The following is a 25,570-nucleotide window of genomic DNA, read 5'->3' on the forward strand; positions in this document are numbered from 1 at the left end:
AAATACATCTGCTATGTACCCACAGAAATTTTAAAAGGCAGAATTGGTCAGCAAATGAGAGGGGACTGAAAAAAGGCATGTTAACTGAGGAAATCTTGTCTAGAATGTAGTGTGGGCTATAAAAGTGGCAAGCAAGCAAACTTGAGTAAAAGATATCTAGGGAGATAATTTACATCTTAAGAGTCCAACTAGTTTATTAGAAGACCAGTAAAGAATAAGAAACACCGGGACTTAGTTCGTATTAGAGCAGGGAGAGTGACAGGAGACTCTAGAGATTAACAGGGAGGAAAAATGAACCAAGTGTTTGCTATGCATTAGACATCAGGATAGGTAATTTTAACCCTCAATGTTAGGTTTGGGAGCTACATTAATATAAACTGAGACTCTGAAAGTCTAACTGCCAGCTGGGCGCCGTGGCTCATACTTGTAATCTCAGTACTTAGGGAGGCTGAGGGCCCAGTACTTAGGGAGGCAAGTAGATCACGAGGTCAGCCCGCTAAGATGGTAAAACCCATCTCTACTAAAAACAAAAATTAGCCAGGTGCAGTGGCAGGTGCCTATAATTCCAGCTACTTGGGAGGCTGAGGCAGGAGAATCGCTTGAACCCAGGGGGCGGAGGTTACAGTAAGCAGAGATCAAATTAGAACCAGTTTTTTATTTAAACACTTAAGTTCTCAATCTAAGAACACGCTAAGCAGGGTCTAGTTTATTGTTGCAAGAAACCTGAAAGCTGCAGCCAGAGGAACTGGGAAATTCCCTTTTCCTTTCTTAGCTTATTTGAGGAGGAAAGCACCCAAGCTCACACTGATGAAACCAGAACTAGACTACAAACCTGAACTCCTAAGTTCTATGTCCTTTCTATTGCCGTTTGTCTTTTTTATTTTTCCTTTTTTTTTTTGAGATGGAGTCTCGCTCTCGCCAAGGCTGGCTGGAGTGCAGTGGTGCAATCTCGGCTCACTGCAACCTCTGCCTCCCGGGTCCAAGCGATTCTCCTGCCTCAGCCTCCCAAGTAGCTGGGAGTACAGGTGCCTGCCACCATGCCCAGTTAATTTTTTGTATTTTTAGTAGAGATGGGGTTAACTTCTGACTTCAGGTGATCTACCCACCTCAGCCTCCCAAAGTGCTGGGATTACAGGTGTGAGCCCCCACACCCAGCCATATCGTTTTTCAAAACTGAAAACAGATTTAGTCAATAAGTGCACTCAAACCAGCTAGATTCATGACAAGTTAGAGATCAAAGGGACTTTAATCCATCCCCCACCTCCCAAACATCCACTAGAAATTGCATCTAATTGTGAAAAATGTAAATTTACCTATAAAGTGATTGCAGAAATTCTGAAGATATGCTAGAGGAGCAGGAGTATCAAGGATTGAGATGGTTACTTAAAGCATCCTTTGGTCAAGGTTAAAGATGCCAGTGACTAGAAAGGAACTACTAGATCAGATACCCTGAGGAAACATGCTCATGACATTCATGGTACCTTGGGAAACCACAAAAAATACCTCCAGGCCCCAGTCAGATGTTGACCTGAAGGAAAAATAGAGCCCGGTGGGATGGCCTGAAAGCAAACAATTTAATTGCTTTATTGTGCAGGATTTATTTGAACAATGGAGGAGGGCCTTTTCAAGTCAAAATTTGCAGGAGTTTATTGGGAAAACAAATGTATAAGCCTGAAAGAAAAAGGGGAGGAAAGGAGGAAGCAAACAGTGATATAATATTTAAGCCCTAACCATGGAAATTACCTGGTTCTGCTTGAAAAACAGGAATAAGGCCGGGCGCAGTGGCTCAAGCCTGTAATCCCAGCACTTTGGGAGGCCGAGACGGGCGGATCACGAGGTCAGGAGATCGAGACCATCCTGGCTAACACGGTGAAACCCCGTCTCTACTAAAAAGTACAAAAAACCAGCCAGGCGAGGTGGCGGGCGCCTGTAGTCCCAGCTACTCGGGAGGCTGAGGCAGGAGAATGGCATGAACCCGGGAGGCGGAGCTTGCAGTGAGCTGAGATCCGGCCACTGCACTCCAGCCCCAGCGACAGAGTGAGACTCCCTCTCAAAAAAAAAAAAAAGAAAAAAAAAAAAGAAAAACAGGAATAACCAAGGGAAAAGGAGTATAGCTATATAAAGTCTTGCTATTTCAGGAAGAGTTGAGGAAATGGAAGGTTTCTGCTGCAACTGAGGTAACCCCAGCTAAACTCAGGTCTCGGAGAATCCAAAATGTGAAAAGCAAGTTTCAGTGCACAGGACTAAGAATATCTTCCTGGTTCTTACAAATAGCTCGTTTGATTTTTTTTTTTTTTTTTTTTTTTTGGACACAGGGTGTCACTCTGTTGCCCAGACCAGTCTGAGTGCAATGGCATGATCTCGGCTCACTGCAACATCCACCTCCTGGTTTCAAGCGATTCTCGTGCGTCAGCCTCAGGGTTACAGATGCCCAACCACTGTTGGTGGCTAATTTGTATTTATATTTTTAGTGGAGTATTGTATTTTTGTATTTTTAGTGGAGACACGGTTTTATCACATTGGCCAGGCTGGTCTTGAATTCCTGACCTCAAGTGATCTGCCTGCCTCAGCCACCCAGTGCTGGGATTACAGGCGTGAGGCACCACGCCTGACCCAGTCTGATTTTCAGTTAAATGTGGACCGTCAATGTTGGAGTAAGAAAAGCACAGTGTAGTTTGTCATACTGAAAATACTTGGTCTGGGGCCGGGCGCGGTGGCTCAAGTCTGTAATCCCAGTACTTTGGGAGGCTGAGACGGGTGGATCACGAGGTCAGGAGATCGAGACCATCCTGGCTAATACGGTGAAACCCTGTCTCTACTTAAAAATACAAAAAACTAGCCGGGTGACGAGGCGGGCGCCTGTAGTCCCAGATACTCGGGAGGCTGAGGCAGGAGAACGGCGTAAACCCGGGAGGCGGAGCTTGCAGTGAGCTGAGATCCAGCCACTACACTCCAGCCTGGGAGGCAGAGCAAGACTCCGTCTCAAAAAAAAAAAAAAAAAGAAAATACTTGGTCTGAATAGTTTGAATTTAGTAACCTTAAATGAAGTCTTTGACTTTGTCACCAAAAAATGGTCTAATAGTAGTAGCAGCAACAGTAGCACGTGTGCCCATCAGTAATTCTTTTCTTTTTTGGAGATGGAGTCTCACCCTATCACCAGGCTGGAGTGCAGTGGTGTAATCTCGGCTCACTGCAACCTCCGCCTCCCGGGTTCAAGCAATTCTCCTGCCTCAGCCTCCTAAGTAGCTGGGATTACAGGTGTGCACCACCATGCCCGGCTAATTTTCATATTTTTAGTAGAGATAGGGTTTTACCATGTTGGTCAGGGTGATCTCGAACTCCTGACCTCATGACCCACCCACCTCGGCTTCTGAAAGTGCAGGGATTACAGGTGGGAACCACTGCTGCCGGCTGTCCATCAACAATTCTTATGTACATCTCCAGCACCTAGATATTTAATACTCCACTGAAAGGAAACAGGATTCCTTGAGTAGCAGTTGAGTCCATGCCTTGAGGCAGGAAAAAAATTAGGATGGATCTGGAACACCCTGTTCCTGCTTGGCAATGAGAATACTTTCAAAAACACCCAGAGCCATTTTTTTTTTTTTTGAACAGAGTCTCACTCTGTCACCCAGGCTGGAGTGCAGGCAGTGGGGCGATCTCGGCTCATTGCAATCTCCACCTTCTGGATTCAAGCGATTCTCCTGCCTCAGGCTCCTGAGTAGCTGGGACTACTGGCACATGCCACCACGCCTGGTTAATTTTTGTATTTTTAGTAGAGACGGTTTTGCCATACTGGTCAGGCTGGTTTCGAATTCCTGACCTCAAGTGATTCACCGGCCTCGGCCTCCCAAAATGCTGGGATTACAGGCATGAGCCACCTTGCCCAGTCGCAGAGCAGTTTTAAAGACAGAAGAGCCAGCACGGCTGGGTGCCATGGCTCACACCTGTAATCCCAGCACTTTGGGAGGCTGAGGCTGGTGGATGTTAGAAATGCTTGTTCCCCAGTGCCATAAAGAAATAGCACTTGAACATAGATTTAATTTTCTCAGCAAGGCCATTTTTACTTTCTGCAGAAAGGGTACACACCCCAGCAGTTTTGCCACAAGAGTACACCGAACAAAAGAGACCAGGGTCATTTATAACCCGGTGCGTCCACCCTACTGCTGTGTCTGGTTTCCATTCACTGGAATTGGACCTCACATTCTGTATTTGTTCCGATTGGCTAGTGACTTAGAAATTTTCAAGAGGCAAAGGCAGAGGAGAACAAAGGAAGGAGGAAGTAACTTGCAGGACACTGAGAAAGGTAAAAAAAACACCTCCAAATAAGGAAAAGGAACAGGCTATGACCTAATGCTTGCTTGGACCAGTATAAGCATGCCAGGGCAAATATTTAGGCTAAATTGTGGGAGCTAAGAACACGAAGTATATTGATTTCTTTATTACAGCTAGCAGATATTTAAGAATGTTAGCATGGGTGTTTGAATAAATTCTGCTTCTAGGAGAAGTTGGTATTTCTTTTTAATTAGATGGGGAGGAAAGTCTCTTTGAAGAGGAACCTCTACTTCACTTTGGGTTTTGTTTTGTTTTTTGTTTTGTTTTGAAACAGAGTCTCTGTTGCCCAGGCTGGAGTGCACTGACTTGATCTTGGCTCACTGCAACCTCTGCCTCCCTAGTTCAAGCGATTCTTCGGCTTCATTCTCCAGAATAGCTGGGACTACAGGCTCCTGCCACCATGCTCAGCTAATTTTTGTATTTTTAGTAGAGGCGGGGTTTCACCATGTTGGCCAGGCTGGTCTCGAACTCCTGACCTCAAGTGATCCACCCACCTTGGTCTCCCAAAGTGTTGGGATTACAGACGTGAGCCACCACGCCCAGCTTTTTGCAGTCACCTGAGGTCAAGAGTTTGAGACCAGCCTGACCAATATGCCAAAACGCTGTCTCTACTAAAAATACAAAAATTAGCAGGGTGTGGTGGCTCACACTTGTAGTCCCAGCTATACAGGAGGCTGAGGTAGGAGAATTGCTTGAACCTGGGGGGATGGAGGTTGCAGTGAGCCGAGATCGCACCACTGCACTCTAGCCTGGGCGACAGAGTGAGATTCTGGCCCCCCGCCCCCCAAAAAAGAAGAGCCTGCCCAAGGGGTTTACTGGGCAAAATTAGTACCTTTTAAGTATCAATAACAAATCATTATGGTTACTTAGAATTAGAACAAAGCAGTGTTCATAATGATACTTAAAAGAGGAAAATGAATATAAAGAATAGAAAAAGTTCTAATATAAACTGGTGAATGCTTTTAATAAGCAGCAGTGTTGCTGGGCACGGTGGCTCACGCCTATAATCCGAGCACTTTGGGAGGCCAAGGCAGGCAGATCACCTGAGATTGGCAGTCGAGACCAGCCTGACCAACATGGAGAAACCCTCATCTCTACTAAAAATACAAAATTAGCAGGGCATGGTGGTGCATGCCTGTAATCCCAGCTACTCGGGAGGCTGAGGCAGGAGAATCACTTGAACCAGGGAGGCGGAGGTTGCGTGAGCCGAGATCAGGCCATTGCACTCCAGCCTAGGCAACAAGAGCGAAACTGTCTAAAAAAAAAAAAATAAACAGGAGTGTTGACATACATGTCTGCTGATAAAGCATGGATTATATTCTTGTTTATGTGTAAACAGGAAGGAGTGAAATAAAACTGGTAAGTGTCATGGCCAGGTGAAGTGGCCAATGCCTGTAATTCTACCACTTTGGGAGGTTGAGGCGGACAGATCACTTGAGGTCAGGAGTTCGGGACCAGCCTGGCCAACATGGTGAAATGCCATCTCTACTAAAAATACAAAAATTAGCGGGGCATGGTGGTGTGTGTGCCTGTAGTCCAAGCTAGTCAGGAGGCTGAGGCAGGAGAATCGCTTGAACCCAGGGGGCAGAAGTTATCCAAATTCTCCAGAAATATTGAACTTTCCAGGAAACTAAATTTTTGAGATGAACTCATGAATATTAAATTCATGAGACAGACATAACTTTCTATATAATTTTCAGCATTTTGTCTTGTAAATAGTCTCTACTTATGAAACACAGATATGTTAATAGACAAATCAGGTCAATATACCATAAATAACAAGAGTTGTATGATTTGCCTTATGCGACCACCAGAGCCGGCGCCAGAGAAAAGGCAAGTAGGCAAGATAAAAAGGAAACTTTATTACGTAGCCAATGTAAAGAAAGAGGAAGCGAAGTTCACCGGTCTCCGGCGGCGGAGGCCGAGGAAGTCACTCAGGCGTTCTCAGGTGAGGTTCCTAGGTCCGCATATGAGGAGGGACCGAGGAAGTTCGCACTGCGCGCCTGCCGGGAGCGGCTTTTATGTCTTGGGCCTGGGAGTGGGAGGGTGGTAGGCGGGATGCAGGCGGGTTGAGGGCCATGTGGTGGGCACAGCCAGGTAGGTTTCGGTTTCCTCGGTTGGACGTCATGCTGCGCCTGCGCAGTTGACCTCTGCCTTTCCTGGGCGTGGGAAAGTTGGTGATGAAGAACCCGGAATACGCCATCTTAGTCACCTTTGTTCTTTGTTTCCCTCTCCCTCCGTCCAGACAGTCCAACCTTTTATTGATTATGATGATTGGGGGCGTCGTTGTCTGTCTGGCTGCTTCCTGCTGTCAGGGGACGTTGTCATGAGGGTCTATGGTTGGCACCTGGATGCAGGGATGTAGGAGCATCTGGTTGAAGGCGACACGGGTGATCTCTTGAACTTTGGCTGAGAGAAATTTGATTAAAATGGGGGCAAAACATAGGATAAGACAGAGAATTAGTATAGGGATGAGGAATGGGAGCATCTGTTGCATTACCGGTAATAACCATATAGGTGGACCTGGGGTTAAGGGAGTGTTGTAGTTCTTTAGTTCTGTTTTAATCCGGTTTAGGGTTTGGATATTAGTGTCAACTAGACCTGATTCGTTTATGTAATAGCAACATTCTTCTCCTAAGAAAAGACATGTTCCTCCTTTCTCTGCTGTGGGAAGATCTAGTGCTCTTCTGTTTTGTGCTGCCACCTGAGCCACTGAAGTGATTTGACATTGTAAAGAGGCTAGACTTTCAGCCGACGCTCTATAGCTTCTTGGATCTGGGCAGTTAGAGATCGAGTAGATTGTACCGAGTGGGCAAGTGCCCCAGTTCCAAGCCCTGACACCACTAAGGAGGAGGCTAGAGAAATCCCGATGACTAAGAGAAGAAAGACGGCCCGTTTCTGGAGATTATTAGGAGGAGAGTTAAATTGTAAAGTGAGTTCAGCTAATTCTGCTTTGCTGTATAGGGTTAAACTAGGTACTAGGGACATGGGAACGCAGAGGGATTGGCTGATAGATGTGTGGTTAAGGAACTTGAAGAGGGTTTTGTTACACCAGAAATAACCTCCGACGGGGGCTGTCTGGGTCTTATTGGGTGGTTGGGTATACTCACACCAGGAGGAGTTTGGGGCAGAGTAGCGGAAAGGAAGGATTGGATTTTCTGGTTTTTGGTATAGTGAGACTTGGAGCAAAAACGGTTTTTGGGAGGTGCTTGTAGAGCCAGTTGTAGCCTTGAAAGCAGTAGATAAAGGGCCTGCCACTAAGGGGGCTTCTTTAAGGGCTGCACAGAGGAAACAGTGGGAAAGATGTGTTATGTTAGCTGCCCGTGTTAAGTTTAACTCTTGACGGACCAGCTTTAACCATGAGAAGGGGTCTTTGTTGGAGAAGTGTAGTTGATCTCGTAGGGCCTGTTCTTGTGATTGTATGGCTAAGGTTAAATTTTGTAGGACTTGTATATTTTTAGGGAGGGATTTTTGTTGGACAAGTGTCCTTTTTATTAAGAGGGTGGATCTCCGTAGAGTCCTCCTTTTACTCCGCCAGCCGTTGGAGTGTGTAAGAAGAGTAGTAATTTAAGTATAAAGTAGGACTCCATTTTGGTGTTTTTTAAGGGGGAGAGGAGGATGTTGACTTAGTCAACAGTGGAGAGTTTTGTAGCCGATAGAGAAGAAGCAGAAGTATAAAGAGAAAAGAATTTAGATAACAGTAATTGTTTTACCTGGTATTAGATGGGCAACAGTGGTGACGTAGTGGAGGTAGTTGCTAGGAGACGGTATTGTCTGCCGCCGTTTAGATGTAAGGACAGCAGTTTGCCTAGTGTCTGGAGTATTGTTTGGTTTTAGTTAAGACTAGGCCGGAGATCAGACACTGGTTTGCCTAGTGCCTTAGGTGCCTAAAGGTCTAAAACAATTATTAGAGGAGACATAAGAAGCAGGTAATAGAATGATGACAGTAATAGAATGATGACAGAATAGTTAGGAAGGAGCCCAGGAAGAGGAGGGCAGGAATAGACTGAAGAGGAAGGCGGAATGAGAGTAAGAGACGGCTACCGATAAGGCAAGAATGAGAGGGAGTGTGGAAGGTGGGTAGGCAGAAGTGCCGAGGGATGGAAGGAGGGGCAGCCTCAACAATGGTAGGCGGGACCGAGGAGGAGGGCGGAAATACAGCGGAAGTGGAAGGGGAAGGTGGAGTTGAAAGGGAAGGTGGGGCCGGAGTGGGAGCGGGAGGTGGAGTATACGGAGGGAGTGGAAAGGAGGGAGGGGAAGTAAGGTCTTCGGGCAAGTCAGACAGGAAGGAAGACTCCTCCTTTTCGGACTTTGTTAGGCCTGCGTCCTTAGCCAACATGACTTGGGCCAAGGAACACTGGCTACACAAGTCCGGACGAGAACGCAAGGCCCAAAATCCTTGTATATAGTTAATTTCGGACCACTTGCCTAAGCGTCGGCAGAAATTACTGAGGTCCATTAAAATGTTACAGTATAGAGTGCCTTCAGGCGGCCATTGAGACTGGTTGTCTAATTTATATTGTGGCCACGCCACAGTGGAGAGGAACACTAGTTGCTTTCGCCTAAGATCTTGTTCTAATTGTAAAGTTTTGAGATTTTTTAGAAGACACCCTAAAGGGGAGTCTCTAGGTATTTTGGATTGGGGGTTTCCCATTGCCTTCCTCTCGCCTATAGGCGGAAACGGAAACCGAACTCTACCTGGCTGCAAAGCGTCCTTTGGAGCCACTAGAGACCGGTGGGAGGCTCCTGGAGCCGGAATGGAGATTACCTCCAGGCAGACGTCTCCGTCCTGGAAGGGTCTCACACGGAACGGAATGGAGTTCCTTTGGGCAGATGTCTCTACCTTTGGGAACTCTCCTGTGGGTCACCTGGTAAGCAAAAAGCCTTGGGCCTGCACAGGACTTCTCCCAAGGAGTATGAGAGGGAGGCAAGAGGTATTCACCCCTAGGAGACTTGGAGGTGTGGAAAGCGATGTCTAGGTCCTTGTCTGTCCACGGCATGGAAGGAGGAGGCTCCTGGGACCTTGGGGGGCCCTGAGGAGGGGTCTCCTCCCGGGTTTCGGCACCACCTGATTTGTTTTATGCGACCACCAGAGCCGGCGCCAGATAAAAGGCAAGTAGGCAAGATAAAAAGGAAACTTTATTACGTAGCCAATGTAAAGAAAGAGGAGGCAAGGTTCACCAGTCTCTGGCGGCAGAGGCCAAGGAAGTCGCTCTGGGGTTCTCCAGCGAGGTTCCTACGTCCGCATATGAGGAGGGGCCAAGGAAGTTCGTGCGGCGGGCCCGCCGGGAGCGGCTTTTATGTCTTGGGCTTGGGAGTGGGAGGGCGGTAGGCGGGATGCGGGCGGGTCGAGGGCTGTGCGGTGGGCGTGACCAGGTAGGTTTCGGTTTCCTCGGTGGGACGTCATGCTGCGCCTGCGCAGTTGACCTGTGCCTTTCCCGGGCGCGGGAAAGTTGGTGATGAAGAACCCGGAATACGCCATCTTAGTCACTTTTGTTCTTTGTTTCTCTCTCCCTACGTCCAGACATATACCTAAAAACTTAAAAGAGTATTTCATTTCCAGGAAAGGTATCAATTCTCTAAACATTTACATCTCTGAAACACAAAGGACATAAGAACCTCATGATGTAACAAGTAAAGCTTTGTTATAAAAAACAAAAAAGGGACTCATTCTAAGGGTAAAGGCTCAGCATCACACTGACCTGTGCAACCAACCAGGTTACACATTAACAGTAACCCAGGCCGGGTGCGGTGGCTCATGCCTGTAATCCCAGTACTTTGGGAGGCCGAGGCGGGCGGATCACAAGGTCAGGAGATTGAGACCATCCTGGCTAACGTGGTGAAACACCATCTCTACTAAACAAAAATAAAAAAATTAGCTGGGGGTGGTGGCGGGCACCTGTAGTCTCAGCTACTCGGGAGGCTGAGGCAGGCGAATGGCATGAACCCGTGAGGCGGAGCTTGCAGTGAGCCGAGATCGCACCACTGCACTCCAGCCTGGGCAACAGAGCGAAACTGTCTCTAAAAAAACTGTGGGGAAAAGAAAGAAAGATCAGCCTGTTACTGTGTCTATATAGAAAGAAGTAGACATAAGAGACTCCATTTTGTTCTGTATTTGAGATGCTATCAATCTGTGACCCTACCCCCAACCTTGTCCTTGCAAGAGACATGTGCTATGGTGACTCAAGGTTTAAAGGATTTTGGGCTGTGCAGGGTGTGCTTTGTTAAACAAGTGCCTGAAGGCAGCTTGCTGGTTAAAAGTCATCACCATTCTCTTAATCTCAAGTACCCAGGGACACGTACACTGCCAAAGGTCGCAGGGACCTCTGCCTAGGAAAGCTAGGTATTGTCCAAGGTTTCCCCCCATGTGATAGTCTGAAATATGGCCTCATGGGAAGGGAAAGACCTGATCGTCCCCCAGCCTGATACCCGTGAAGGGTCTGTGCTGAGGAGGACTAGTACTAGAGGAAAGAAGGCCTCTTGGCGGTTGTTGGCAGTGGAGATGGAGAAAAGCATCTGTCTCCTGCCCATCCCTGGGCAATGGAACATCTCGGTATAAAACCCGATAATATGTTCTGTTTACTGAGAAAGGAGAAAACCGCCTTAGGGCGAAAGGTGGGACTTGCTAGCTTAACGCTGCTCTTTATGCACTAAAAAGGTTTATGGAGATGTTTATATATACATATCAAGGCACAGCACTTTTCCTTAAACTTATTCATGTCACAGAGATCTTTATTCATATGTCTTACTGCTGACCTTCTCCCTACGATGATCCTATTATCCTGCCACTTCCTTTTCTTTTTTATTTATTTATTTTTTTATTATACTTTAAGTTCTAGGGTACATGTGCATAACGTGCAGGTTTGTTACATATGTATACTTGTGCCATGTTGGTGTGCTGCACCCATCAACTCGTCAGCACCCATCAATTCATCATTTTTATCATGTATAACTCCCCAATGCAATCCCTCCCCCCCCATGATAGGCCCCAGTTTGTGATGTTCCCCTTCCTGAGTCCAAGTGATCTCATTGTTCAGTTCCCACCTATGAGTGAGAACATGCAGTGTTTGGTTTTCTCTTCTTGTGATAGTTGGCTAAGAATGATGGTTTCCAGCTGCATCCATGTCCCTACAAAGGACGCAAACTCATCCTTTTTTATGGCTGCATAGTATTCCATGGTGTATATGTGCCACATTTTCTTAATCCAGTCTGTCACAGATGGGCATTTGGGTTGATTCCAAGTCTTTGCTATTGTGAATAGTGCCGCAATAAACATACGTGTGCATGTGTCTTTGTAGTAGAATAATTTATAATCCTTGGGTATATACCCAGTAGTGGGATGGCTGGGTCATATGGTACATCTAGTTCTAGATCCTTAAGGAATTGCCATACTGTTTTCCACAATGGTTGAACTAGTTTACAATCCCCCAGTGTAAAAGTGTTCCTATTTCTCCACATCCTCTCCAACACCTGTTGTTTCCTGACTTTTTAATGATTGCCATTCTAACTGGTGTGAGATGGTATCTCATTGTGGTTTTGATTTGCATTTCTCTGATGGCGAGTGATGATGAGCATTTTTTCATGTGTCTGTTGGCTGTATGAATATCTTCTTTTGAGAATGTCTGTTCATATCCTTTGCCCACTTTTTGATGGGGTTGTTTTTTTTCTTGTATATTTGTTTGAGTTCTTTGTAGATTCTGGATATTAGCCCTTTGTCAGATGAGTAGATTGCAAAAATTTTCTCCCATTCTGTAGGTTGCCTGTTCACTCTGATGGTAGTTTCTTTTGCTGTGCAGAAGCTGGGTGGAGCTCACAGCAGCTCAAGGAAACCTGCCTGTCTCTGTAGACTCCACCTCTGGGGACAGGGCACAGATAAATGACAGCAACAAAAAAGCAGCAGAACCTCTGCAGACGCAAACGACTCTGTCTGACAGCTTTGCAGAGAGCAGTGGATCTCCCAACACGGAGGCTGAGATCTGAGAAGGGACAGACTGCCTGCTCAAGTGGGTCCCTGACCCCTGAGTAGCCTAACTGGGAGACATCCCCCACTAGGGGCAGTTTGACACCCCACACCTCACAGGGTGGAGTACACCCCTGAGAGGAAGCTTCCAAAGTAAGAATCAGACAGGTACACTCGCTGTTCTATCTTCTGCAACCTCTGCTGCTGATACCCAGGCAAACAGGGTCTGGAGTGGACCTCAAGCAATCTCCAACAGACCTACAGCTGAGGGTCCTGACTGTCAGAAGGAAAACTATCAAACAGGAAGGACACCTATACCAAAACCCCATCAGTACGTCACCATCATCAAAGACCAGAGACAGATAAAACCACAAAGATGGGGAAAAAGCAGGGCAGAAAAGCTGGAAATTCAAAAAATAAGAGCGCATCTCCCCCTACAAAGGAGCGCAGCCCATCGCCAGCAACGGATCAAAGCTGGTCAGAGAATGACTTTGACGAGATGAGAGAAGAAGGCTTCAGTCCATCAAACTTCTCAGAGCTAAAGGAGGAATTACGTACACTTCCTTTTCTTTAAGATGGTAAAGATAGGGGCCGGGCATGGTGGCTCACACCTGTAATCCCAACACTTTGGGAGGCCGAGACGGGCAGATCACGAGGTCAGGAGATCGAGACCATCCTGGCTAACACGGTGAAACCCCATCTCTACCAAAAAAATACAAAAATTAGCCGGGCGAGGTGGCGGGCACCTGTAGTCCCAACTACACAGGAGGCTGAGGCAGAAGAATGGCTTAAACCTGGGAGGCGGAGCTTGCAGTGAGTGGAGATCGCGCCACTGCACTCCAGCCTGGGCGACAGAGTGAGACTCCATCTCAAAAAAAAAAAAAAAAAAAGATGGTAAAGATAATTATCAATAAATACTAAGGGAACTGAGAGACCGGTGCCGGCGTGGGTCCTCTGTATGCTGAGCGCCGGTCCCCTGGGCCCACTTTTTCTTTCTCTATACTTTGTCTCTGTGTCTCATTTCTTTTCTCAAGTCTCTCATTCCACCTAACGAGAAACGCCCACAGGTGTGGAGGGGTAGGCCACCCCTTCAAAAAAGAACAACAAAAACAGTAACCCAGATCCTGCAACTGTAGTTGGATTAAGATGGTGCTTCTTCTCAAGCCTAGTTAACATCCTGAATGACCAGAAAGGTATAAAAACGACCCTAGAAAGGCAACATTAATTCTCCTCCGAGGGTCTGGTGGAGTCTCCCCATCATGCATCTCCCCCTCTGCAAGCCACCTACCTCTGCCCACCTGGGAATGAGGGATGAGGAGGGCTTGGGGACTGGGTGGAATTCTGCCAGTTGGAGAAGCCCTGTGGCAGGAAGGTGTATGTCGACATAGAGTATACCTTTCTTCAGCCACTGACTGCCATGTGAATGACAATAAAACAGCTGGAGTCGACGGCCGTCAGAAGCAATCAGTGATGAAGGGACTGAGCCATACAGACTAGGTAGGATGTGTATCAGATACTGTCACGACTCTCAGTGGGAACTGGGCAAGACAGAGAAGTTTGTGGTCTTGTCACTGACTTACCGAAATGTCTTGGGCTCTGGTTTTCAAATGGTTCCTCTATTGGACTCAAAGGTTGGGAGAAGGAGACAATATCCCAGGCTGACAAGGGCTTGCCCTTTATCCTGAACACCTCATTGCTTTCAGCCTGTGCCCTTTCTCCACCTTTGCCCTCCCAGTGGTTCGTATGTGGGAAGTCCGTCTCAATTTGTCTCGAACCAAGGATGAGGGTCTAGCCTCTGCCATGACGGTGGGATCTGAGGCCTTTCCATACCCAGTCTGGTGCCTGCCCCACACTGTACCAGACAGTGAACTCCTGGACCCCCTCCTCCTTCCCTTTATTACCCCTTTCCTTCAGCTCACTTAGCCCGGTGCCATATCCAGCAGCAAAAAAAAAAAAAAAAAAAAAAAAAAAAAAAAACAACCTAAGTGTTTGTCCTCTGCTGGGTTTGGGGACACAGGGAAGCCTTGGTGTCTGGAAAAAGGCTGCTCTTATGTAGAGTTTACCCATAGGCCAGGGGACTGCCATTCTCTTCACAGATACCCCTGCAAGAGGAATTTCTTTTGGGGCACGGAAATGAGGACTTCATTTCATCAGAGGCTGGTGATGGTGGGGGGTGGACTTTTTGGTATTTGTTTTCTGTTTTTTGAGACAGGGTATCACTCTGTTGCCCGGGCTGGAGTGCAGTGGTGCAATCTTGGCTCCCTGCAACCTTGACCTCGTGGGATCAAGCAATCCTCCCTCCTCAGCCTCCTGAGTAGCTGGGACCACAGACATGCACCACTCTGGCTGGCAAATGAGTTTTTGTAACATGTTAGGAGTAATGTTGCAAATTTACCTCTTCACTTTCTGAAGACACCTGAATATAGGACCAATGCATTTGTGACAAGCAAATGCACTAGTAGAGAAGGGCCATCCACCCCGCCCCAGCTCAGATAGAGATGCTGAGCCCATCACAGTTATTACATGTCTTAAGTTTTGTTCAATTATAGCTCTTTTCCCTTTCCTGATGATTGAATTTACAAAAGAAAGTAGGCTGCTCAGAAGGCCCTGGAAGTGAGGAGGGGCAAGGATCACTGGTGACTAGTTAGGGAGGATGAGGGTTGTTTTTTGCCAAAAGCCTAAGTAGAGTGGATCTGGATTATCTGGCACCCTCCTGGATGGAACCCTAGAGTACCTCCTGTGTGAAAGGGTCCCTGGATTTTCCCCAGCCCCCACCTGTCTCTACCTTCAGCCACATTCATGGCAGAGAAGAACTTATAGCCTGTTTCTCACTGGAGAGCAAAACTGGTCATCTGGCTTATGTTCATAGTACATTATCTTTACTATGTGCCAGGATATCACACTTAAAAAAGCCACACACAAAAAAAGTAAAATACTTGAACAAGCTTGTATTATAATATTAACGAGAGTATCTGCTTTCTGGGCTAATGTGATCCATTCATTATTCCAGTTGGGTTTTAGTCCTTTGTAATATGTAGTAATTATGCTTTTCTTTCTGTCTTTTTTTCTTTTTTTGAGACACAGTCTCACTCTCTGGCCCAGACTGGAGTGCAGTGGCGCAATCTCGGCTCACTGCAACCTCTGCCTCCCGGGTTCAAGTGATTCTCCTGCCTCAGCCTCCCGAGTAGCTGGGATTACAGGCCCCCACCACCATGCCTGGCTATTTTTGTATTTTTAGTAGAGATGGGGTTTCACCATGTTGACCAGATTGGTCTCAAACTCATGACCTCAGGGGATCCGCCTGCTGCAGCCTCCCCAAGTGCTGGGATTATAGACATGAGCCACCGTGCCTGCTCCCTTTTTTTTTTTTTTTTTTTTGAGACAGAGTCTCACTCTGTTGCCCAGGCTGGACTGCCGTCACGCAATCTCGACTCACTGCAATCTCCGCCTCCCGCGTTCAAGCAATTCTCCTGCCTCAGCCTCCTAAGTAGCTGGGATTACAGGCATGTGCCACCATGCACAGCTAATCTTTGTATTTTTAGTAGAGACGGGGTTTCACCATGTTGATCAGGCTGGTCTCAAACTCCTGACCTCATGATCCGCCCGCCTCGGCCTCCCAGAGTGCTGGATTACAGGCGTGAGCCACCGCGCCCGGCCCCCCCATGCTTTTCTTAATACAAAAAAAGAAAGTATAAAAATAAAAACTTGAGGCTGGGCGCTGTGGCTCATACCTGTAATCCCAGCACTTTGGGAGGCTGAGATGGGCAGATCACGAGGTCAGGAGTTTAAGACCAGCCTGACCAATGTGGTGAAACCCCATCTCTACTAAAAATACCAAAAAATTAGCTGGGCGTGGTGGGCACCTGTAATCCCAGCTACTGGGTAGGCTGAGGCAGGAGAATTGCTTGAACCCAGGAGGCAGAGGTTGCAGTGAGCCGAGATTGTGCCACTGCACTCCAGCCTGGGTGACACAGTGAGACTCTGTCTCAAAAAAAAAAAAAAATTTACTCTCACCAGCCCTTTCTAAGGAAGCCACTAGTGGATTTGCCCCCAGCACTTTGAGAGAGCACAGCAAAATAAAAGGAAGCCAAAAATTCAGGAAATAGCAGGTCCCAAAGAGGAGAGAGAAGGGAAGTCCCAGGATGACTGCAAGGGAGCCCTGCAATTATAGCTGTGCAACATCCTGGAGGGCAACCAGTTCAGATTGGGGCAGAAGAGCGGCTGCAAGTAACCGCTGATACCCGACTAAAAGTGAATTCAGCACTAGATGTCTGTTATCTCACATAACCAGAAGTGCAAAGTTGGCAATTACAGGGTTGGTTCATTCACCCTTAATGATGTCAGAATTCTGAGTTTGCTTCTCTAAATTATCTTGGCTCTTCCTCACAGCGAAAAGATGGCAGATGTAGCTACAAACTTCATGTTCTCAATCGGGTAAAAATAAGGAGAATTTCTCTTCGAACGATCCTCCCACAAAGAGAAAAATCTCATCTAACAGCCCCATCCCATCAGTCTTCCCCTCAGATTCCACTGGCCAGATGCCATTTTCAAAAAGTTTATAAACATGGTATTGTTTTTCCCCTTATTACACGTAAAGCATAGATGCCAAGTTTTAAGTCTACAATGCCTCTAAGAGTTCTACTTCAGGCCGGGCGCGGTGGCTCAAGCCTGTAATCCCAGCACTTTGGGAGGCCGAAACGGGCAGATCACGAGGTCAGGAGATCGAGACCATCCTGGCTAACATGGTGAAAGCCTGTCTCTACTAAAAAATACAAAAAACTAGCCGGGCGAGGTGGCGGGCGCCTGTAGTCCCAGCTACTCGGGAGGCTGAGGCAGGAGAATGGCATAAACCCGGGAGGCAGAGCTTGCAGTGAGCTGAGATCCGGCCACTGCACTCCAGCCTGGGCGACAGAGTGAGACTCCGTCTCAAAAAAAAAAAAAAAAAAAAAGAGTTCTACTTCATCTACTGTTTACTACAAATCCTGCAGTTAGGTCAAAACAAGCTTGATGCTGCTTTGTAACACATACCACAAATCCTGTCCCTTAGTTGCCTAAGGTATATAAGCCCTGGGACCACGATGATCCACCAAGGGATCCACCATCTTATCTTGCAGCCACCCTGAAACACGGCTTCTGCTCCTGTGTATAGGGCCCTATTAAATGTTTGTTTCTGAGAAACTGGATTTGTCCACCTTTCTTCCGCCTCTCAGTTTCCTCAGCTTTTGTGGCTAGGTTTGCATAGACCTGCCCACCACAGAATCAGAAGTCATGGCCTCAAGACTGTTGGGCTAGATAAAGCAAACATGAGAGCATAGATATTAGAGCCAGAATGTGTGGGGTTTTCATCCTGTCTTTACCAGTCACTGTGACCTCAGCAAAGTTATTTAATCTCTCTTTATAAAACTTTTTGTATGTAAAATGAAGATAATAGTATCTACCTCAAAAAGTTATTATAGTTAAATGTCTACAAAGCATTTTAAACTGCCTGGCATCCAGTGCTATGTAAGTGTGCAACACAAAATAATTCTGTTAAATGCCTAAAAACTTGAGCCTTGAAAACTAAGGTGGTCAGTCCCATGAAATTCTAGAGGTCTATATATCATGATCTTATGAACTCTTTCTCTTATAAACAGGGGAGGAAAAAATAAAAGGAGAATATCATAAAATTACCCTCAGAAAAATTCCTGACCAGGTCTGTCTCCTTCTTGGAGTGTCTGAGCTTAGAATGCTGTTACGCAGAATCAGATGAACTCCAGATATATAAACTCTGACACTCTGAACTTGGCCTTAAGTACCTGCAAAGACCCAGGATCCATTTGTTAACACTCAAATGACCACTGTGTTTGTTGTATAAAGGGAGCATTGGAGTTAGCTATTAGAACACTACTAGAGTCATTTTTGTCTGTCTCTTTGCAGACAGAGTCTCATTCTGTTGCCTGGGCTGAGACGCAGTGACATGATCATGGCTTGCCGTAGCCTAAACCTCCTAGGCTCAAGCTATCCTCCTGCCTCAGCCTCCTGAGTAGCAGGGACTACAGGCACATACCACCACACCTGGATAATTTTATTTTTTTATTTTTTTATTTTTATTTTTATTTTTTTTTTGAGACGGAGTCTTGCTCTGTTGCCCGGGCTAGAGTGCAGTGGCCGGATCTCAGCTCACTGCAAGCTCCGCCTCCCGGGTTCATGCCATTCTCCTGCCTCAGCCTCCCGAGTAGCTGGGACTACAGGCGCCCGCCACCTCGCCCGGCTAGTTTTTTTGTATTTTTAGTAGAGACAGGGTTTCACCATGTTAGCCAGGATGGTCTCGATCTCCTGACCTCGTGATCCGCCCGTCTCGGCCTCCCAAAGTGCTGGGATTACAGGCTTGAGCCACCGCGCCCGGCCAATAATTTTAGTACTAATTTCTAGAAATTGAGAGACTAGATTAGGCAACCGAGTTTAGCTCCAAGTTTACAACTTCCTTAAAATTTAGCATAAATCAATGAGCACCCTGACAGAGAGGAAATGAAAATTGAGCATTAGTTTTTGTATTTTTTGTAGAGATGGGGTTTCAACATGTTGCCAGTCTGGTCTCAAATTCCTGGGCTCAAGCAATCCACCCACTTTAGCCTCCTCAAGTGCTGAGAACACAGGTGTGAGCCACTGTATCTGGCTGGCATTTGTAAAAGGAGTGATAAAGAATGGGTTCCTATTTCCATCAAAAGAGAATACAGGCCAGACACAGTGGCTAAGGCCTGCAATCCCAACACTTCGGGAGGCTGAGGCAGGAAGAGTGCTCGAGCCCAGAAGTTTGAGACCAGCCTGGGCAACACAGGGAGCCCTGTCTCTAAAAATAAATAAATACATAAATAATTTTTTTTTTTTTTCTGAGACAAGAGTCTCGCTCTGTTGCCCAGTCTGGAGTGCAGTGGCCGGATCTCAGCTCACTGCAAGCTCCACCTCCCGGGTTTATGCCATTCTCCTGCCTCAGCCTCCCGAGCAGCGGGGACTACAGGTGCCCACCACCTCGCCCGGCTAGTTTTTTGTATTTTTTAGTGGAGAGGGGGTTTCACCGTGTTAGCCAGGATGGTCTCGATCTCCTGACCTCGTGATCCGCCCGTCTCGGCCTCCCAAAATGTTGGGATTACAGGCTTGAGCCACCGCGCCCGGCCAAATAATTTTTTAAAAAAAGACAATATAGTACACGGAGAGAATAAAATGTCTGAGTCTTATTTTTAAAAAAACTTTAAATGACTTCGCAATTTTAAAAAAACTTTGTGGCCAGGTGCAGTAGCTCACGCCTGTAATCCCAACACTCTGGGAGGCCAAGGTGGGCAGATCATTTAAGGTCAGGAGTTCGAGATCAGCCTGGAAAATATGGTGAAACCCTGTCTCCACTGAAAAATACAAAAAATACCGTGCCCAGCCAAAAAAAAAACTTTCTTATTTAAAAAACAACGTTGGCCAGGGACAGTGGCTCACGCCTGTAATGCCAGCAGTTAGGAAGGCCGAGGCGGGCAGATCACCTGAGGTCGGGAGTTTGAGGCCAGCCTGATCAACATGGAGAAATGCCGTTTCTACTAAAAATACAAAATTAGCCAGGCGTGGTGGTACATGCCTATAACCCCAGCTACTCAGAAGGCTGAGGCAGGAGAACTGCTTGAATGTGGGAAGCAGAGGATGCAGTGAGCCGAGATCGCATCATTGCACTCCAGCCTGGGCAACAAGAGCAAAACTCCGTCTCAAGAAAAAAAAAATGTATGTAATTATATGCAAACTACTTATGCTCTCGGCAAATACCTCATCTGTAAGTGGAAAGATACTGCTTACCTTGTGTGAAAGCACAACCTGGCTCCTCATGAGTAGAGGCTGGTATGAATCCTTCATCACTCTATACCCAGTGTCTGAGAGAAAGCAGGTGCTCAAAACAGATTTATTAAACAAATTAATACATATACATACTTATGTAGAGAACTAATTACTGAGGTCCCTTGTTGATCTGAGGAAACAAAGTTAATAGTACTATCACTGGAAGTTTAATGCCAGAGGGTTGTTGGTATGTAGTGAAATGAGGACAGGAGATCAATGACTGGTTAAAAGAAAACTGAATTTTGCTTATATTTGTCAAAGTCTGTTTCTTCATAGAAATAGATATTTCAGAAATCTTCATAGATATTTTTAAGACATGAAAAGCTATAATAACACTTTACTATGTCTATGCAAATACACATTGAAACAATATAGGAAGATATCAATAACCAAACTAACTGTACAAAAAATAAACAAATTAACTTTATTATGTTGCTACTTCAACTTCAGTCCTTACATTGATTTGTTTTTTAAAAAATACTGGTTTGAAACACATTACTGAAAGTGAGTATACACAATAAATAGAAAATAGGGATGCATAGTGCTCGAGACATTCAACCAACTTATCTTCATCTGTTGCCTACTGTTGTAGACAAAATTTGACACACAATTAGCATAATTGAAAGAGCAGCCAAACTACCTCGGAGAAAGTGGCAAACTACTGGAAAAGTAGCTTAAAGCTCTGGACCACTCACCAAAAAAAAAAAAAGAAAAAAATTCACTGTTTATCTGGGAGCTAGCCTCATTATGGCACTGAATTTATCTACTAGTCATAAGAACAATTTTTAAAATATCAAAAGTCCCAGGGAACCTTCACTAACAGCTTTTGTTTTTGTTTTTTGTTTTTTTTGGAGACAGAGTCTCCCTCTGTTGCCCAGGCTGGAGTGCAGCAGGGCGATCTTGGCTTACTGCAACCTCCACCTCTCGGGTTCAAGCGATTCTTGTGCCTCAGCCTCCCAAGTAACGGGAATTACAGGTGTGTGCCACTATGCCCAGCTAATTTTGTATTTTTAGTAGAGATGGGGTTTCACTATGGTGGCCAGGCTGGTCTCGAACTCCTGACCTCAACTGATCTGCCCACCTCAGCTTCCCAAAGTGCTGGAATTACAGGCGTGAGCTACTGCGCCCAGCCCAAAGTTTTTACTTTAAATATATGATTACTCAAATATCCTAAGCCATATGGTAGGCCCTATAACAATAAGTTACAAATAGTCTGAATTTAATAACTTAAGTGAGATATGGTTAATATAACACATACTGCGTGAATATCTTAACTAACCTCTTTCAGGTAAGGTGATAATTAAAAGGTTTAAATTTACAGTTTCAACTTCTGCTCAGAAGAATCATGCCCATATTCTAGTAATGGTGATGACATCCCATTATTGTAATGCAGAACATGATAATGTCCATATTATTTTGAATTATACTTGATTGAAGAAATAATTCTATGTACAAGTGAGTCTATATTCTATGTGCAAATTTTCAATGGTGCAGGTTTATAACCAAAGTTGCGTTTAACAAATGCTTTCTGGCTTCTGAAAACATGTCATGAAAATACTTCCTAAAAGTGAACACACTAAAGTTAGAAGCAGGTGACACCAGTTCTTTTTTGCCTTTATGTGTGATGGACTTCATGAAGCATTAACTCCCGAGGTATATTTGTTTCTGGACCGTACAGCTTACATGCTCTTCTTTCAAAGGCAGCTACCATCTGCTTCACAACTTCATCAAAAAACAATGTGGCAAGCTGAGAATGTAGAAGTGATCGAAATTCAAAAGAAATCTGTAGAAAAATATTGAAAATTATTTTTTGCTTTTTTTTTTTTTTTTTCCTGGAGAAAGACTCTTGCTTTGTTGCCCAGGCTGGAGTGCAGTGGCACAATCGCGGCTCACTGTAGCCTCAACCTCCTAGGCTCAAGCAATCCTCCCACCTCTGTCTCCCAAGTAGCTGGTAGTACAGGCACATGCCACCACACGTGGCTAATCTGTGTGTGTGTTTTGTTTTTTTTTTTTTTGCTAGAGAAGGGGTTTTGCCATGTTGCCCAGGCTGATCTCAAACTCCTGGGCTAATGCAATCTGCCCACCTCAGCCTCCCAAAGTGTTGGGATTACGGGCGTGAACCACTGTGCCCAGCCAGAAATTTTTTTTTAAACTAAATCTCCACTTAGGACAGTGGTGTTCACACTAAGAACTGAGTATCTAAGGCAGAATTGTGTGGATGTATGTAGGTGGGATTTTTAGCATCCCCCGAAAAGAAGGAATCTTCTTTTACTGCAACAAGCACAACTGCTGGCATAATAAGCTTACATAAACAAGGCCAACCAATTTTATTTCAAGGGGAAAAGTCTGTTTCTTCAGAGAAGATTGGACAAAACCTTTGCTGAATACATTAATCACTATGCCTTCTTATTAATGTGCCCCTTTTAGATCCATCCTATCCCACAAAAGAAAATAAGGAAGGGAAATGATCCTTCTCATAGGTATCATTGAGAAGCACCAGCAGTAAGAGGAGGCTAGAAGTGTGCATGCACGTGTGCCTAATCCACAGGGCAGATGGTATAAGTGGTTTAATTTTTTTTTTTTTTTTTCTTGAGACAGAGCCTTGCTCTGTCACCCAGGCTGGATGGAGGGCAATGGCCCAATCTTGGCTCACTGCAACCTCAGCCTTCCAGGTTCAAGCAATTCTCCTGTCTCAGCCTCCAGAGTAGCTGGGACCACAGGCACACGCCACCATGTCCAGTTAATTTTTGTATTTTTAGCAGAGACAGGGTTTCACCACGTTGGCCAAGCTGGTCTCAAACTCCTGACCTCAGGTGATCCACCCACCTAGGCCTCGCAAAGTGTTGGGATTACAGGCACGAGCCACCACGCCCGGTCATGTGGTTCAATCTTAAAGTAGCCAATGATTTGGACAAGCTTGTCCAATCCACCTTATTTTGTAGTTGTTGTTTTGTTTTGTTTTAGGCTTTTAACAGCCTGAAGCCATGGGTTTTAGTTTCTGTCTCTAGTGGTAAGTGGAAAAGAGGGATGAGGAAGAGGCTTTACTGGCCCAACCAGAAACAGAAACTAAGAACCCATGACTGTATTCTCTCCCTTGGATACCCTTTTAGAACTTTATTTATACCCTCTCATTGTTCCATATAGAATTCAAGACAACTGGTTTGAGAACTGTGTTTTAAGGACCAAATATCCTCTAAATATTAAAATGTTTACTTTTTATTATGAAATAACTTCATTTTTGTAAAAGAAAACCTGCAAAACAATACAAAGAATTCCCATGTACCCATTACTCAAATTTCCCTATTTTAATGTCTTCAATAACCATACTGTAATTCTCAAAATCAGAAAATTAACAGAGGGAGTTACTACTACTAGATAATAATGCTATTATCTAATTTATACAGACCTTATTCAAATTTTCCGAACTGTCTTTTGAGACAGTGTCTCACCCTGTCTCTCAGGTTGGAGTGCAGTGGTGCAATCTCAGATCACTGCAACATCTGCTTCCTGGGTTCAAGTGATTCTCCTGCTTCAGTCTCTCAAGTAGCTAGGACTACAGGCATGCACCACAACCGGCTAATTTTTGTATTTTTAGTAGTGATGGGGTTTTGCCATGTTGGCCAGGCTGGTCTCAAACTCCTGACCTCAAGTGATCTGCCCACCTCGGCCTCCCAAAGTGCTGGGATTACAGGCGTGAGCCACTGTGCTCGGCCCCAATTGTCCTATTAATGTCTATAATGATTTAATGAAAATTACTCAAGAGCTGAGAACAGTACACGATAATTTAGTCAAAATTGCCACCATTTCTTAAAATTCAATGCCTGAGTTGCATGTACAGAGAACAACTCCCATATTACCTGTTGGCAAAGAAAAACCACAACTTGCTTTAGCAAGTTTGCTATAACTAAGATTACATGAAAAAAAAAGTTACTAGGCTGGGTGCGGTGGCTCATGACTGTAATTCCAGCACTTTGGGAGGCCGAGGTAGGCGGACCTCCTGAGCCCAGGAGTTCAATACCAGCCTTGGGAAACATGGCGAAACCCCGTCCCTACATAAAATACAAAAATAAGTGTATGTGGTGGCGCATTCCTGTAGTCCCAGCTACTTGGGAGGCTGAGGTGGGAGGATCACATGAGCCAGGGAAGCAGAGGTTGCAGTGAGTAAATATCACAGCACTGCACTCCAACCTGGGTGACAGAGAAAGGCCCCATCTGAGAAAAAAAAAAAAAACCAGAAAGTTACCAGACTCTAGATTCAAAAAAATGAAAAAAACCTATTACCTTATTTCTGCATCTTTTATTTTTAAATTTAATTTTTTTGAGACAAGGTCTCACTCTGTTGCCCAGGATGGAATGCAGTGATGTGATCATAGTTCACTGCAAGCTCGAACCCTTGGACTCAAGCGATCTGCTTGTTAGCCTTCTCAGCAGCTAGGACTACTGGTGGGCACCACTACACAGGGATAATTTTATTTTTATTTTTATTTGTTTTGAGGCAGTTTCGCTCTTGTTGCCCAGGCTGGAGTGCAATGGCACAACCTCGGCTCACTGCAACCTCTGCCTCCCGGGTTCAAGTGATTCTCCTGTCTCAGCCTCCCAAGTAGCTGGGATTATAGGCGCATGCCACCACGCCTGGCTGATTTTTGTATTTTTACTAGGGTTGCATCATATTGGTCAGGCTGGTCTCGAACTCCTGATCTCAGGTGATCCGCTTGCCTCAGCCTCCCAAAGTGCTAGGATTACAGGCGTGAGACACCCCGCCCAGCTAATAATTTTATTTTCAGCAGAGACAAAGTCTTGCTATGTTCCCCAGGCTGGTCTCAAACTCTTGGCCTCAAGTGATCCACCTGCCTCAGCCTCCCAAAGTGCTGGGATTCCAGACATGGGCTACTGCACTTAGCCTGTTTCTGCATCTTATATGCAATGTGTTCTTTCATTTGATGTTAATTTAAAACTATTAAGTTCAAAACTGTTATTAAGCTGGTCAAAAAGTCATGGCATGTGTCTTATCATCTACAGATTTGTAAAAAATAGAAAGTAGAGAATGAAGAAATATTCACGGTTGCAAGAAATAGAATAAAAAAGAAATGTTCATTAGCATTTATGCAGAAAAAGGTCTTCAATATAATTATGGCCTCTGTGTTCTAAAAAATGATTACTTTTTACCAATTTTACCTTATTAGTGAAACAAATCAAAGGCTTTATGAGACTTACGGAAAAATCCAAGGTACAAGTTCTTGGGTAGCCAGGAAGACCTGGGCTAAAACGCCAAATAGTCTCCAAATGATTGAAAAGTCTCCCATCAGTACAAGATGCCTAGAACAAAATGAAAAAATAAAACCACAGTTAAATACCTTTGCTACTGGCCAGATCTAAGAATCTACTATGATTGAGGCTGATTTCTTTCGTAATAATTTTTATAGG

General features: G+C 45.4%; 1 protein-coding gene across 1 annotated transcript in view; it reads right to left on the bottom strand.

Moving 5' to 3' along the window:
* Positions 1-9,456: 9,456 nt before the first annotated feature.
* Positions 9,457-25,570, bottom strand: part of COQ10B (coenzyme Q10B) — a 30,603-nt gene continuing 14,489 nt past the window's right edge. Inside the window, exons 4-7 of the mRNA XM_033230767.1 lie at positions 25,361-25,462; positions 20,108-21,929; positions 17,966-18,090; positions 9,457-9,874 (exon numbers count right to left, since the gene is read on the bottom strand). Of these exons, the coding sequence (XP_033086658.1) occupies positions 21,762-21,929; positions 25,361-25,462 (270 nt within the window). The 3' untranslated portion in view covers positions 9,457-9,874; positions 17,966-18,090; positions 20,108-21,761. The remainder of the gene's footprint in view (positions 9,875-17,965; positions 18,091-20,107; positions 21,930-25,360; positions 25,463-25,570) is intronic.

Source organism: Trachypithecus francoisi, unplaced genomic scaffold (genome assembly GCF_009764315.1).
Source record: "Trachypithecus francoisi isolate TF-2019V2 unplaced genomic scaffold, Tfra_2.0 Lachesis_group13, whole genome shotgun sequence".
Lineage (NCBI taxonomy): Eukaryota > Metazoa > Chordata > Mammalia > Primates > Cercopithecidae > Trachypithecus > Trachypithecus francoisi.